The sequence below is a fragment of the Pleurodeles waltl genome, chromosome 3_1 (genome assembly GCF_031143425.1).
Source record: "Pleurodeles waltl isolate 20211129_DDA chromosome 3_1, aPleWal1.hap1.20221129, whole genome shotgun sequence".
NCBI classification, from domain to species: Eukaryota; Metazoa; Chordata; class Amphibia; order Caudata; family Salamandridae; genus Pleurodeles; species Pleurodeles waltl.
The window spans coordinates 618,908,778-618,925,908 of record NC_090440.1 but is presented as its reverse complement, the minus strand read 5'-3'; the positions used below and the strand labels follow the sequence as shown (position 1 = coordinate 618,925,908).

At 42.6% G+C, this 17,131-nt stretch overlaps 1 protein-coding gene across 1 annotated transcript in view; it reads right to left on the bottom strand.

The window, feature by feature from the left end:
• The window catches only part of TALDO1 (transaldolase 1), a 72,660-nt gene that overhangs the window by 41,876 nt on the left and 13,653 nt on the right, over positions 1-17,131 (bottom strand). Inside the window, exons 2-5 of the mRNA XM_069223099.1 lie at positions 14,634-14,757; positions 11,469-11,576; positions 3,944-4,075; positions 3,316-3,491 (exon numbers count right to left, since the gene is read on the bottom strand). Of these exons, the coding sequence (XP_069079200.1) occupies positions 3,316-3,491; positions 3,944-4,075; positions 11,469-11,576; positions 14,634-14,757 (540 nt within the window). The remainder of the gene's footprint in view (positions 1-3,315; positions 3,492-3,943; positions 4,076-11,468; positions 11,577-14,633; positions 14,758-17,131) is intronic.

Here is a 17,131-nt window from a genome sequence, read left to right as displayed (position 1 = left end):
TGAATGCATTGTACTAGCAAGGTGGCTTTTAGGATAAGCCATAGTAGTGGACATAAGAGGTGGCAAGGAAAAAAGCAATGGCAGACAAACAGGCTTCAGATACTCTGTTTTGATAGACATTATATTCTCCTAATTAGAGCAGGATTTTTCAGCTTCAGGTTAAAAAAAATAAAAAATGAAAGCTGCAGAGATTCATTAAGCATCAGCCTGGAATGAAGAAATGTCAGATGCCACATCGATGGCCATGGTATATTGAAGGTCAGTATTGCTTTAAAACCTTTTATAACAAGTTCAAAAAGATAAGTTTAACTCTCAGTGGGAATTCTAAAATAGAGATGACTATTCCTTTTTAAAATAAAGAAAAAAGCATTTAAAAATGAATGGTTCTTATGCTCAAAGTAACCTTACATGAAAACTTAGTTCTCTAGGGGAATCTTCATAAGCACTCTACCAGTCATACGCAGGATATCAGAGCACTTTTCTTTTTTTAAATGGCATGTTAACTAAATACCCATTAAAATAAAAAAACAAGTTGTTAAATATACTGTTAGTACACCCTGTATCAGGCTAAAATTTGACAATCGGAGTATCTACTTTAAAGAAAGTTAACTATTTTTAAAATGCATACATTCACTAAAGGAAACCTTGTGATCTAAAAAGCAATTTCACAAACCTTCAGACCCATTTTTAAAGGAAGGTTGAGCCATTAGGAATAAAGCCATACAAGCTGAATTGAGAGGGCTGGGAGAAAACTGTGCTGCTCATTTAAGGTACACATCACCTCCAGTATCGCATCATACCCCGTAGATGGCAATTGAGCCACTTTTTTCCAGAGATGATGAATCATATGGTAACCGAGCAGTAATAGGGAGGAGGGTTGGTTAGGACTATAATGAAGATTCCCCTGGAAAAGAACTAGGATTTCAGTTAAACTTTCTCTGCTAGGGTGATACTCATTAGAGGGAGAAAAAAAAAAAAAAAAAAAAAAAGCGCACTCAGACTAGCAAGCCTATTGCTATAAAGGCAATGGAAAATCCTGTGGTGCACTATCCAAACAGATTACGAAGAGAGGCTTGCCCAAGTGCTTAATTTGAGCCAATGGCTTCCAGTGATCAGCACCAGGACTTAATCGCCAACATTGGCACTTATGACAGTCTGCTACATACATGGTGGTGCTGCTAAAGTTACAGATAAACAGTTGTGCTTGTCAATACACTATACATGAAAAATAAGCAATACCTACATCCCAAGCTAATCTATAGCTTTTGGGGCCTAGAATAGTCTGATTTGTTGCACTCATAGGAGTCTCATGGTTAGTTGGGTTAGTACTGATATTGGCAGCAATGTCTGGGGTAACTGGTGGTGCAAGCCGCAGCGGCCTCACTACAAGAGCCCTAGTACTTCCCCCCCCCCCCCCACTCAGCTTTTCCTACCTTGGCATCCCCTCCATAATCTGTGTCAAGGCAATGGTGTCATATTAAAGTATGGACCTGCAAGTGGGCACTTCACAAATATCTATAATGGAAGTGTTTTGTAATAGAGTTGCAGTAGTGTCCCTCCTCTTGTATAATGAGTTTTGGGCCTACCGTGCAAAAATGTGTTGGCATTACTGTAACACAGTAAAATAAGGAAGGAAAAAATAAAAAATGTTTAGAAGGAGTCAAGACAATTTCTACAAGACCATAATTAAACAGACTGTCAAACTGCCTAATATCTTTAGTTTTATCGAGATAAACCTTTGGAACTCTTTAAATCAAGGCAATGCAAAGCCCTTTCCCCTTGGTTGTAAAAAACATAGGGTTTGAATTTCTCTAAATCTATGGGCAGAAGTAACAGTCACCAGAAAAGCAGTCTTCAGGAAATAAGCCGAGATGCCTTATAAAAAGGATCACATTCAACTCCCCGGAAGGAGAAAGTCTTCCGAAGGAGGGGTAAACCTTAATATCTTCTAGAAAGATCTTGACTACCTGAATTCTGAAAAGGTTTCAGAAAGGTTTTTCCTCTAAACTATTCTGGTAGCAGGGTGTACCTTTACGGAGGAAAGCTGCATCAGACTTCACTAAATAAAGATTGAATACAGCATCTCCTTGGCATGATCAATTTTGTTTTGCTTCACAAAATGCAATACTGCTGTTTCAATAAATAAGACATTCTAGTGGGAGGACCTCTAAGATAGTCATGCAATCTTCGGTCAGATATGAAGGTCTGTATTGCTAGAGTTCATAAGCCAGGTTACGATCACCTGGCACAGAAAGTAGATTTCCTTGTGGCCATTATGAAAGCCAGAAGGATTAGTCAGCTTCAAACTTTGCACTGTGGAACCCAGTGAATAAGGTTCATCAGTCCTTCTTTCCCAAAGTCACTTCAGATTTTCACATAATTAAAGCTTTTCCTTTCAACATTTTTTCAGGACGGTTCTACTCTGGCAGACAGTTTGCTTCACACACTGGATGTTAAGAAAACTTCAATCCTTCCTAGATAAAGAAAGGGATATCAGGAAGTCAAAAAATTGTTATTGCCTTACAATGGCATTGTCTGTATGGGTATGCCATCTTCAAAGCAAACTAACCTCAGAACCAACAACCTTGTGGTTCAGGCATCTCTACAAATGTGTTTGGTTTACTTGTTGCCACCCCCCCCTTACTCCCACCAATATGCTTTCGATCTCTTCGAAGCACAGTGGTGTTTAACTTGCTGCTCACTTCTATTGAGTATGGATATTTAAGAGACTCCAACGACAAAAGAAAGTTACTTACTTCTAGTCCTTTCATGGCCATTATGTCTAAATCCATAAACAAATATTTCCTGCATGAGGTGACGTATGCTAGCTTTAGACTGCCATTTTGTGCTTACAGCCCATTACAGTTCACAGGTAAGTAATATTCCAACCGCTTTCCAGGTAAAGTGAACAGGTATTGTAAAAGTTTTTTTTTTAAGCATTTTGAAGACAGAGGTAAAATGCCCCTTAGGAAATAATTTCTTTTTACAAGCTATACAGAATGACAGTCAGGAGAGGGAATTGACAAATAGGGCTTACTGTATAGATGTAAGTTTTACCAGCTGTCCAAGTTTCGAGAGCCATTGATTCTGCATATTCATGGCTGGGGCAAATATTACAATAATCTAGAACACAAATCTTACCATATTTTATACAAAGTTCACTGGGCACTCCTACAGTATGCCTCAAACTATGGACCAGTTTTACTTTGACAAAAAAAAAAACAAAAAAAAAAAAAAAAAAAAAAAAAAAAAAAAAACACACCACACACCACACACCACACACCACACAACTATGAGAGCTGACAGCTGCCCTACCTGGATCCTCAGAAGGATCATACTTTGTCTTTCCAGAGTTTGCCACATGCCAATCCAGGATACGACCCACAAAAGGAGAGATCAGGGTTACTCCAGCCTCCGCACAAGCCACAGCCTGAGCAAAGGAGAAGAGCAAGGTCATGTTGCAGTGGATACCATGTTCCTTCTCCAGAATTCTGAAAAACAGTTTCATGTTCAAGAGTATTACTACAAGTTATGGGCCCCACTTTTAAAGCAAATGATACTCAATGAGAATGAATAATAAAGTAGCATGCACAAAAACAAAAATAAAACAGCAAGCCAGCTAACTCTGGAAGAGAGCAGTTAAAATTTTAATACAGCTAGCACACTTTGGGATCCATCAGAAGAAAGGTATGCAGCTCAAGTAACATGGTGGGGAAACTGGATTCAAAAGTAGGTTTGAAACGTTTCTACTTGGATTGGTTTTCAAGGATACAGTAACTTCTGTTCTAGAAGTGTTTAAAGTCCCCAGTAGCAATTCTACACAAAAATGTAGAATTAATACAGTAGCGGGTGTTATTTTATATTCAGCTATAAATACGTATAGTGTCTTTCAGAAGGCTCTAACACAAGTTGAGTGGTAAGTTTCAGAAAGACCACTGCTTACTTTCCTGCCTGGATTCCCTCCCAGGTTGATGACAGCTTGATGAGGATTCGTTCCTTGTCAATACCAGCTTCTTCATAGAGTTTTATGAGAGTCCTGGCCCTCTGAATCATCCCCTCTGTATCAAAAGACAGCCTAAAATGGGAGGCAAAGGAAAATTGTGAAATTACACACTAGAGAGACATGGGGGTAAACCAAAATATAGACAAACAATTTGAAATTAACACATGCTTTTAGATAAACTCCCTACTTTATAGATTTTTCTAATCCAGTTTGTCAAGTGTGCAATCTGCAGACAAAAGGAATTCATTAATTTCTGTTCAAGCTATATTGACATTGGGAACAGATACTTGCTTCCATCTCACTTCTGTACACTAATGCAGAACAGTCACAAAGATTTAGCTTAGGAGGTTTTTAAGTGAACTTTAAGACTGTCTCAGATTGAAGGCTACCTCAGAATTCATGCATTGTTCACAAGTCAACCCATCTTGAACTCCATACAGATGTCAACAGGTAACTGGTATTGCAATTTTAGAATAGTAAATACACATGAACCGGAGAGTTAAGGGGGAACTCTTGATTAAAGGGGTTCGAGACTGAGGGACACTGTAGTGCTGAGCCAAAGACGGTTTACGCAACAAAGTTTGTTTTCACATCCACAGGTGGATGCAAGTGAACTTAGTTCAATGCACCAACTCTTGAATGCTAAAGTCAGGTTCTTGCAGTCACTGCAGAACCTCACCCAATATACAGTTGAAGTGGCATCAATGATTTTGGGTTAACAACAGTCCCTAAACCGGGATCAAGGGATGGAAACAAACCTATTTCAGTCTTCACATAATCACACAGAAATTGCACTAGAAAAACACAAACTAAAAAGCGTTTATTTCAGCAGGCTCTTCCTAATGCTTAGCATTCTCATCAACAGAACAGCACAAATGCATGCGGTCAGCAACAAGAATAAAATTTAAATGTATAGCATAGTTAAAAAGATGTCTAAAAACCAGACGCCCACATCAATGTGCTATGCTAGGACAGCATGGAGTAGTATAACTTGCCTCACAAGTTTTAGGGAGAATCAGCACACTGCATACTCTATTACAGCTCGAAGCTGTAATTATCAGTGGTCCTGGAGGCTGTGTACCCTGCAAAAGGCAAACATGCATCACATCAGCTACTCTCATCCATGACTCTGCTCGATAGCTTTAAGTGCGATGGGGCAGCATCTCTTGCACTATCTTGTGCAATAATCTTGGGAGAAGGACCTCTCCTGAGAAATGTTGGGCAATATATATATTTTTAAGATGGAAATTTCTCACAGCACCTTTGGAATTCCTCACATAACCAATGTGAATCAAGATGACTGTCTAAGGTGCATTCTCATAAACAAAGATTAAAATACAACAATTTAGACCACACTGTTTTGGCTATATATATTTTTTTTTATCTTGAAACAGATCAGACACTTGCTGCCAATTTATCTCACATTAGGTGTCTTTTCAATGGCATTGAGTAACTGGACACTTTCATGGGTTCTAGGAATGATAAGGACAGACCCCAAAGTCAAGAGAAAAGTGCTGTCTCCACCTGTTCAAAATGGAGTTGGACCCTGTGGTCTTTAGTTCATCCCCCGGCTTGTATGTCTGAATTGACATCTGTTAGAAATGGGGTTTTGGGTTGGCAGTCAGGTTACCCCCTGTCCAAGCAAAAGCCCTCACTCTAGTCAGGGTAAGTCACACACAATCCAAGATTATCCTGTGCCCACCCTCTGGTAGCTTGGCACGAGCAGTCAGGCTTAACTTAGAAGGCAATGTGTAAAGTATTTGTGCAATAAATCATACAATACCACCATATAGCACCACAAAAATACACCACACAGTGTTTAGAAAAATATATATAATATTTATCAGGATAATTGTAGGTCACAAAGAATAAAGTTGCAATGGGAAATTGTAGAGATATCACTGAAAAGTGATATAAAGTGTCTTAAGTCTTTAGAATATAAACAAAGTCTCTTTCAAGCACAAGTACCTGGTTTGGAGTGGCAAAATCTCCTCAGAGGGCCACAAAGGAAGAGGTGCGTGGAAAAAGGGTGTGTGCGTCGATTTCTCCTCAGCACACACGGACTTGCGTCGTTATTTTCCACGCGGGGAAGTAGTGCGTCGTTTTCCGGCGCGCGGACAGTCTTTCTGTGGATCGCGGGGATTACCAGATGTCCTGGGTCTGTGCGTGGATTTTCCTGCTTGTTCTCCGGCTGCGCGTCGGTCTGCGCGTCAAAATTACGATCTCACGGCAGGCTTCGCGACGATTTCTCCTCTAGAGGTCAGGCGGCATTATCCTTGCGAAGCCGTGCGTCGGATTTTCGGTCGTCCCCAGAGCGTCGCGCCGATCAGCTTCGGTGTGCGGCGTTTTTCCTCGCCGCGGAACAAGTTGTGCGTCGAAATTTTCGGCGCACGGAGCGTCCAAGTGAAAAAGAGAAGCTTATGGTCCTGAGACTTCAGGGAACAGGAGGCAAGCTCTATCCAAGCCCTTGGAGAGCACTTTCACAGCCAGACAAGAGTTCAGCAAGGCAGCAGGGCAACAGCAAGGCAGCAGTCCTTTGTAGAAAGCAGGCAGGTGAGTCCTTTGAGCAGCCAGGCAGTTCTTCTTGGCAGGATGTAGTTTCTGGTTCAGGTTTCTTCTCCAGCAAGTGTCTGATGAGGTAGGGCAGAGGCCCCGTTTTATACCCAAATGTGCCTTTGAAGTGGGGGAGACTTCAAAGAGTGGCTAAGAAGTGCACCAGGTCCCCATCCAGTTCAATCCTGTCTGCCAGGGTCCCAGTAGGGGGTGTGCCAGTCCTTTGTGTGAGAGCAGGCCCTCCACCCTCCCAGCCCAGGAAGACCCATTCAAAATGCAGATGTATGCAAGTGAGGCTGAGTACCCTGTGTTTGGGGTGTGTCTGAGTGAATGCACAAGGAGCTGTCAACCAAGCCCAGCCAGACGTGGATTGTAAGGCACAGAAAGATTTAAGTGCAAAGAAATGCTCACTTTCTAAAAGTGGCATTTCTAGAATAGTAATATTAAATCCGACTTCACCAGTCAGCAGGATTTTGTATTACCATTCTGGCCATACTAAATATGACCTTCCTGCTCCTTTCAGATCAGCAGCTGCCACTTCAACAGTGTATGAGGGCAGCCCCAATGGTAGCCTATAAAGGGAGCAGGCCTCACAGTAGTGTAAAAACGAATTTAGGAGTTTTACACTACCAGGACATATAACTACATAGGTACATGTCCTGCCTTTTACCTACACAGCACCCTGCTCTAGGGGTTACCTAGGGCACACACTATGGGTGACTTATATGTAGAAAAAGGGGAGTTCTAGGCTTGGCAAGTACTTTTAAATGCCAAGTCGGGGTGGCAGTGAAACTGCACACCCAGGTCTTGCAATGGCAAGCCTGAGACAAGGGTAAGGGGGCTATTTGAGTGGGTGGCACAACCAGTGCTGCAGATCCACTAGTAGCCTTTAATCTACAGGCCCTAGGCACCTGTAGTGCACATTACTAGGTTCTTATAAGTAGATTAAATAGTTCAATCAGGTATGATCCAAAGTTACCATGTTTAAAGGGAGAGAGCATATGCACTTTAGCACTGGTTAGCAGTGGTAAAGTGCGCAGAGTCTAAAAACCAGCAAAAACAGTATCCCAAAAGTGGAGAGAGGCAGGCAAAAAGTTAGACCTGACAGCCTTAAGGTAGTCACCCCTAACATCATCATACAGGCAGAGATAGGATTTATCTAATTAATAGGGAAATCCATGCTCTCTTAACACTGATACAGTATTCTATACTTACACTAATCTCAAACTGTACATCATAAATATGAAGAGCATGCATAAATGTAACTGAATAGAAGTGGGATTACATAAAATTGCAAAAAGAAACGCATTAAGCTGTGCTTTAAGTTGTTTCGTTTAGCCTTGCATATTTCAAGCAATAAAGTATCAAAAAATGATAATACACACAAAGTATTATCATAAAAGCATTAGGTTAGAGAAGGGGAATGCATGTTGGAGACTGGCAGGTGGGGGAGAGGGGGGACGAGTGGGTGTGTTAGTCTGACATGGACCTTCTTCATTGTATGGCTCAGGTTAATGGTTAAGATAAGGAATCCAGAGATCTATCTACTGGGGACTGATTAAGGATAAAGATTACCCTGCTTTTGCTTTGCAAAGAATCTTTAACCCATTTTTATGCATGCTGGGTATTACTGCCCATTATCCTTGGTCAGCGACTGCGGACTAATACTACAACCTCGGAGACCCGTAGTAACTCTTATCCCCGTCAAAATCGGGAGAGCGCAAGTATCCTAACTGGATCGGAGGGGATACCATTCATGGTCACAGATTATAGTATCCATCTGAGTGGTCTTTAAAGACGGCTTGGTCAGAGTATGTGTGAATGGACTGAGCAGGGACAAGTCAGTCAGGTGGCAATTATGGGATTGGCCATAAGGAGGCAGGGTGAGGATGTGGCCAGACCCTGGGTCAAGTTAAGTCATAGTTTGCTGTAGGTCAGGCTTCTCGCCTTTGTCTTTAGCAGACAGGGTTGTTTGGAGTCAAGCTGGAGCCTATACTCAGACTAAGGACTCCATCTCTGTGCTAAGTCGACCTTAGTTAGCCATCTGTGTCAAAGCTAGACCTCTGGAGCCGGAGAGGTCTCTGGCAGGGATATTTTGTGCTTGAACAATGGACTGTCCCAAATGGCGAGCCCTCTTCATGTGGCTAAATGATCAAACAACTGTACCCTCAGGACCATACTAGCCATGGAGCAGAAATTCCACTTAAATTTGAACTGCAGAGTGAGGCTCCTCAGCATGATGTGTGAAAGTTTTGGCTTGGTTTTTGTCCTGGGTGTGGAGGGCCTTGAGAAGAACATTTTTAGAAGTATTACAGGACATATTCAGACACTCTGGGTCTGAATAAAAAACGAAAAAAAATCACACGCGCCCACACCTTTATGCCATCAGAGTAAGCCCTTTTGAAGTGTTGAGTTCCTGGCCCAAATTGGGAGGCCTGGCACTGCACCCTCCATCTACAAAGTCATGCAAGATAGTGTTTTTTGCACCAATTTTAACACACACCAAACAGTCTGCCTGGTTTTCTCCTCAGGAGGCAACAGTTCAAAACCAGATATTAGCCCAAACATTAGAATTTGTTTTTGCAGTCAGGGCAGAATTTAGACAGGTTTTGTCCAGACCACACCACCCAGTCAACAGGCAATGACGTTTCTCATTAATTTGAAAAGCAGAAGGAGAAAAAAGAAAAAAAAAAAAAGCCTGGTTGAAACAGATTGGTAAACTTGTGTATTTTGCATTACCCGACATTTGGAGTTGAACAGTTTGGCATTGTATTTGCTTATTGAAGACTGTATCAAGGAGACAAATAAATAAAATCTTGCTTCACACAGCTTCTCCACATACTAGTATCCTAGCAGTACTGTGTGCATGCACTTGTGAAAAGGTTATTCACAATACAAGAAAACCCCATTTCACACCATGCATGTGTAGAATTATTATTTTTTTTTTTTTATTAATTAAGAATTCCTAGTGAAAGGCACCATTCTGTTTGGGTGCCTGCTTGGGGAAGGATTTTCTTTGACTGAAAGGCTGCCATGACACTTGTGTGAGAGATTGAGGCAACAGATTGATGAACAGGCTCTAGGATTTGAGTAGCTTAGAATGCTCATTTGAAGCAAAATCTATTGTATTCGACTTAAAAGTTAAGGTACAGTAGAAGTAAGTTGGTGGAATGGGGAGATAAGTGGGACCTGTGGATCCTACAAACAGCAGGGATGCTTACCCAATTGCAAAACCAGGTAAGCCACTCAGGCAGGGATACAATATTTAAGGCTATGAAGACCACTGGTATGGCTGTAGGAGAAAATTATACAAACCGTGAAAAAGCCTCAGAGTTAGTAAGATGTGAGGCAGATGTACTTGGACAGGACATCAAAAAAAAAAAAAAAAAATAATAATAATAGTTTCAAATTATCGCTTCATTTGCAATACTGCTGATGGAAGCACAGATAGTGGCATCATTGAACAGGAAACTGTCCTGGTGAGAGTAGTCAATGAGGGTAAACCCTACATTCTATTTGTAGATCCTATTCCACTTGAACATGCTCATGGTGTTCTGGATGGTACAGCTAAAGAAATCCAAAGGTTATCTTTCGATTTAGCAGATTTGGGTCTACAGAATATCCAGGTCCATCACTAAGAACTGTCAATTGTGAAGGTGCTGCAGTTATGCTAGGATCTAAGGGAGGGGTTGCAGCACTTCTAAAGAAAGACATTCCTTTTCTTCTACTGTTACTAGGTAGCTCAAACTTCAGCTTGAGATTCTAGACGCTGTAAAATCCAAGTCCTCTATTTCAGTTTAAAGAAACTTTGAAATTGATTTTCACATTTTAATGGTATAGTCCTAAGAGGCAAAGAGATGCCAAAGAAATTTCAAGAATTGATGAAAACTTTGCACATTTCACTGATATTAAACAGATTTGATGGATACCCAACAAAATCAGGGTTCTGGAAGCCAGACAACAAAACCTGCAGGCAGTGGTTCTACACCAGGGGCAGGTTGCACCTGGAAGTGATGATTCTACTGCTGTCCATGCCAGTTCAAGGATTTCAGGCATTTGATATGGCCAGAGAGTAGAGGAGCTGTATAAATATGGGCTCTCTGATACGAGGCAATTGAACATTTTGAAGTACTTTTCACCACAGATGAGCGGCTGGCAATTGTAGGAGTTTTGTGGACTTAAAACCCCTAAGGAAAAGCTTTCAAACCAAGGGCATTCCTGTACTGCCTGCATACTCCACCCTGCTAGCAACAAAACCTTTTAAGTTAAATATATTTAAGGCTTGTGGAGATGTTCACATTTAGTGTGAATACAGCAGAAGCTGAATGTGTGTTTTCTGCAATGAATGTCATTAAGAACACGGTTAAATCAAGATGTTCTCCAAGATCTAATGCTTCTTAAAATAGAAGGGCCCAACTTCGAGGAATATGACTCCAGCAGAGCTATTGATCGCTGGCTTACAACAGGAGGCACAAAGTAGGTGTGTGGACATAAGAGGCCACATCTATTCTAACTATTGAAGTATTGTCAATGAGTCAGAGCAGCTTGCCAGGCAAAATCATTTACTGCTGTATCCCTATACAATTTCTATACTTTTGGATAACAGGGATAATGTAGCTGCTTTTCAAGTTTTTCTTTAGCACGATTACGAAGCACTGAATAGTTATTGGTTTAATAAAACAAAATAAACACATTACATGTTGATGAAATGGGACAAGTGGATTTTTCAGGGCATGTAGCTCTCATTAGCACTTTGTCCCTTGGCAAAATAGATTTTAAAAATTCCACATCCCTGAAACATGTACACAGTAGTGTGCATGTCTGAGTAGTATGTGCCAGATGTGTGGTTTGTAATCCATTTTCATCGCTTAACTTGTGGTAACTATTTCACCCAAAGAAGCAAGAAAATTACCGAGCATCTACTTCAGTTGACACCCGACCTGGAATCTTCTTCAGGATTTCCACACCGAACAAAACAAACAGCTTGTCCACAATATTAGTCAGTTGCTCATCTTCTGACCTGTTAAGACAAAAAAAAAAAAAAAAAATTACATTTTAACAAGAGCCATATTTTAGAGGCAAAACTCATGCAATCTCAGGTTGGCCTTAAGTGGCATTTAAGCTGATTTTACCTGGATAAGCAACTCAAATCGTTGCTCAGACTGAACAGGCAAGCAATACCAATGGCCTGCAATATCTTGTACAACTCCATTACATAATGGTAAGGGATGGCTTTTTATCTAAAAATATATTTTAGGCAAGGGCTTAAAGGGTTCTGGTTTCAATTAAAAGTTTAGATCTTGAATTACTTAATGAAGACTAAGGGCCACTCATTACCAAGGTGAAGCCCCTTCAAGTTCCAAGTCATGCAAAAGGAGTGCTTAAGCATTGATATTCCACTGTTGCACCACCTCAAAAGTTGATTCTTTAGGTGAGGTGATAAACATTAAAATGAAATAAAGTTTGAAATCACTGGTACCTATGTCTACGCACACCAGATTGTATGCCATCTATATGCAGGAGGTGGTATACATGGTCTGTGCTGGTCTATGTGCTCTTCCAAGTTTGGTGGTCTGTATGCATAAATGCCTTTAATGGTCGTTTTTTGCATATGTTCATGCATGCTGAGGGAGAAATCTCTCTCTCTCAATAGGTATACCTTTTAGCTTTGTCCGTGCTGGTTCTTAGTTAGTTAATGCCCCCCACACAAGAACCTTTCAAGACAGCAAGCAGGGCTTTTTCATCCGATTTTACTGCCCTTAATGAAGCTAAAAGGCTAAAGCAGACGGATAGTCAGTCTGAGCTTCCCAACACTAAAAGTAATCAGTCCTTTGCGACAGCTTACATGCGGCACAATCAAAGAATTCAACACCTTGGGGCGTGCCGGCAAGATGGCCACTCGGACTCACTAAAGCAGTGCTCGCGGGCCCGTGTCCGGAATCCTACACCATCCTGTCGCCCCTGGGCTCCGCAGACCGCGCAATGTAGTCACGGGGGTCTCGTGGATGGGGATGTGCGGGAGGAGCGAATCGTGCAGGGGCTGAGCCGCATTGCTGGGCCCCGAGCAATTGCCTGACTAACATGGCAGCCGCCATGTTTATTGGCTGGTGGCCCGGCGCGAGGAGACACAGGTTGGAGCAATGACACTATATGCCGATGATGCACTGGTGTAGGTTACTGATACGGAGTGGTCAGTCCTTCTCTTATTGCAGCTGATGGACGATTTTGGTAGGGTGTCTGGGCTCCGTATAAACAGATGGGGACGGTACTGTTCCCTATGGCGGGTCTGTCGTCTGTGGCCATATCTGAGCTGCCACGAATGGATCTGGAGTGGGAGGCAGTCGTTTCAGTACATGGTTATGAGGGTGACACTCCCCTCACCTACAATATGCCTTAAATATGGGTAGGGTGATAGCTAGTCTCTGCGCCTCAGTACACTTTTGGACCTCCCTCTCACTGTCAGTTATGGGCAGAGTCGCGCTCTGCAAGAGGATTCGTCTTCAGAGATTCCTATACATGTTACAGAACTTTTTGTGAAATGCCAAGCCCTCTGTATTGGCAGTTCGATAAACTACTTACGTCTCTGGTATGGGCGGGTAAGCGGCCCAGGGTACGCTTGGATGTGCTGAAGCTAGACCTGGTCGACTGGACTGGGCCTTCCCGATTTGTTCCTATACTATGTGGCGTGCTGGCTGCAATATGCAGCTCTGTGGTGCAATGTTGTCTCTAATTGGGAGAAAGAGCTGCTGTAAGGCTCGTGAAATGACTTACAGATTTACTCAGTTGGGGCTCACCCTTGTCAATCAGCACACTGCAATACACTGGACAAGCCTGTTTCTCTCTCTCCTCCCCCCCCCCCCCCCCCACTACATGACACTTGGTTAGCTGATCTTGTTGAATGGGCGACTGCTGAGGCGTGTCGGCTTCGTAGAGTGCCGATAGAGAAGTTTGCTGAGCGAGACCTGGAGGGGTATGATTGATTCCCTATTAGGGGACTCTGAGTTAGCGGGGACTCCTTGGAGGAGGCTTCTGTTTGTTGAGACTGGGTGATACCTTGTATGACTGATGTACCTTCGCGTGGATTGTAAGGTTGCTCAGAGCTATTTGGAGGCTGGGTCTGCCCTTGCCCCCCTATTTCTCCTCCCCCCCCTCCCCGGCCCCCCCCCCCCTCTCACCCTCCCAACCCCCCCCCCACCCCCGTGTCCCCCTCCCCCACATTTTTCTCCGTCGATGGGTTGTCGCTGGAGGGTAGGTGCCCGTCCCTCCACCTGCCTGTATGGTAGCACCCATATGTGATGCTCGGCGTTGTTGTGGGACTGGATGGTTCCTCTGTGGTGTGTTTTATAGGCGGGGTGGGTCTAGCCCAGGTCTGTACATCCCCTTATGACTCGGGAGTTCACACTACCTCAGCGACAGTATTGCACACTGGGCTATCCGTCGCGACGTCCATGTGGTGCTTGATAAGAGATCATACTGTTGTCCAGGTGGTGCTTGTCTGGCTGCAACTGATTTTGCAGGCACAGCGATTAGTCTGATCTTTTGTCGTCTGTAATGGTATCGCTTCAGGCGCCACCACAGTTCTTGCTGGAGACGTGTTGCAGACACTAGGATTGTCAATTTGGTCTGTAATGCTGAGACGCTGCTGTGTATCATGAACAGTGCAGTTTGTCTCATTATAAAAGCAATAAAGTTAAAAAAAAAATTTTACAAAAAATGAATTCAACACCAATTTCACAGTGAAACTTTCACCATAAAAAAGGAAGCACTATTGCAGCTGCCCTAGCAAGTAGTCTGGAATTTTTAGGTCTAAAGGGTAGATAGCTGATCTCGTTTCAGCACCCAAAGTAATAAATTACAGCCACAATGAACGTGACTTTCATTCTACATACCACAGAAAAAGTTAGCACTTTAAGTATTAGAAAACACAATACAACAGTTAAATACATGAAGGGGGGTGGGTAGTTGCAGAAATTTTAAAGTGAAATAAACAGAACACTATCTCAACGCTCCATTAAATGCAACTACACTGATCACAATAACAGTGTACAGTGCCTGCTGCTAAGTCAGATGTACTTACCCTCCCTTTGCCTTGCCAAATTCTATAGCATCATTCACAAGATGCTGGTAGTCCTTCATTTGGGCAGCAGCCAATATGAGGGATGGGTTGGTTGTGGCATCCTGCGGCTTATATTCATCGATTGCTAAAAAAAGAAGATAATATTGCTGGTCAGTTGCTATGTTGTACCACTACAATGAAATATTCCAATAAGGCGTTTTCAACCATTAAACACACACACCGAAAAGCCAGACAAGAATAACCAACCAGCTGCGCACAGTATGCAGAATCCAGAGTTTGAGAACCTCAGAGAGAAATCAAAGGTACTTATACAATATGCTCTGGAATCCGGAGTCTAAATGTGTAGGGATTTTCGATTCAAAATCCGGAGTCTAAATGTGTAGGGATTTTCGATTCAACTTAAATATTGTAAAGAAGAGTTAGTAATGCAACCCCAAAGTAATGTAAAGCATCTCCTCAAACCAAGTGATCTGTTGGTCTTGTTACAATCTTAGTAATGTCGTTATTCAGATGTGAAGTGAGATTTTTTTTTTCCACCCCCTGTAAATTAGTGGTATTTGCAAACCTAACTACCTGAAATAATTTAAACTCTACAACCTTCCTAGTGTCAGTTGCCTCCAGTAATTTTTCTTGCCCTCATAATATTCTATCTTGCCCTTGTTTAGGACGCTCCTCTTAAATATCATATTCAGAGACCAGCCATAAATCAAACAGGTCATGTGCCATTCACAGCTAGGTCTAGAAGTAGATTTTAAGCAGATTATAGCCCTGAACAAATGTTCATTAATCGATTAAGAGAGGATTATTTTGGTCCCGAGTGATGCAAACTTAAGTTATTGTGGCTTTGAATGAAGCTAGTTCAAATAAGGCCTATGTCTGCAGTGGCTGTACGCATCAGAATATCGCAATGCTTTGGTACTTGTGTAGAATGTAAATTGTCCATCAAAATCAATGAGCCCCACTTTTGAGAAAAAAAAAAAAAAAATAGTTACGCCGAAAGAAAAGTTACTTAGAGAATACAGTAGTTAAGGACCTCGTTTTAACTTTGGCGGTAAAAAACGCCTACCGCCGTGGTAACGGCCCCCACCTTACCACCACGGCAGCCATGTGTCCGCCAGATTATGAGCACTGCCTGACTTCTGCCACTGTAAGGGAGGCAATCTGGCAGTTTTCGTATTGGCAGACGGTGGTGACCTGGTGGTGCTTACATCAGCACTGCCACACCAGTATAACACCGCCAGACATTTTGAGCAGTAGTACGGCCTGGTGGTGTTAGCACCCCTTCCCTGCAGGATGACCTTGCCCCAAGGTAAGTCAAGTGTCCGACAGGAGAGGGTGTGTGTATTTAAGAATGAAGGGAGTGCGTCTGCATGCAAGAATATCTGGACAAATGTGTATGTGAATACATGTATGCCAGTGTAAGTGAATGTGTGTATGCGTGGTGGAGTATGTGTGCATTATGCAGGGAGGGGGTGAAGTCGTGTATCTGAGAGGGGTGTTTGGATGTAAGGGAGGTGGGTGGGTGTCAGGTGAGCCACCTACTGGTGACAGGTAAATGTCTCCCTGTCACTGGTAGGGAATCCTGCCATGGTTTGAAGCATTCCTAACACCACGGAAACCATGGTGATAGGCCTACTCATAATGCCACTGGCAGTACCCTGTGGGCCTCCGGGTCAGAAATGACTATCTCCAGCCTGGCGGCTCATGCTGCCATGGCAGAATGAGTGGACAAGTGGCTGGATGGGCTGCCAGCCTGTTGGCGGTAATACCGTCAAAAGACGGTCCGGGTTAAATTGAGGGCCTAAATCTAGGCTCAGGAGGAAACCCCAAATGTGTTTTCTGGTCTTTTGGTGGCTACAGAGCTCTGTGCTGTGCGCCATACTGACAAACAGTAAAACACTGGTGTTCTTCCTTTTAACATGGGTACATTGTTATCTCCTGACTGACATGTAATTTATAGATAAGGCCCTAGTATATGGTACCCACATTGTACCACAGTGGGATAACAGCACTCGTTGTGCCACCCACTGACAGGCAATGCAAACACAGCTTGTGGGCTTCCATTAGTATCCTGGCTGTAGTTTCTAACTGCCCAGTCAACTTCTCAAACCCGGTTGACAGGCCTAAACCGCTCAAATATATATAAATCACCTCCAATGTAGGCCTGATTGCCCATTGGGTAGGCTGTCGGAATGACATTTTCTATATGTCTGAGCAAAAATAAAACCCAAGTTAGTGGCAAGTCTGGTTGCTGCCATAGAAAATTCGGGATTATATTATAAACCTTTATAATGCTAATTTTGGATTGGTAACTGCTACAGAAATATTTCAAGGACTCGAATAGTTAAACAAAAGCCAATTTAATGGCAGTCAAATTTTGTTCACTGGGCTTCACCCAACTCAGACAGCCTACCATCACAGTCCACATCTTTTAGCAGCACACAATGGGGTTCGTGTTTTAGGTTTCTACTTTAAAACATGCTTTTGTATTTTTTAGA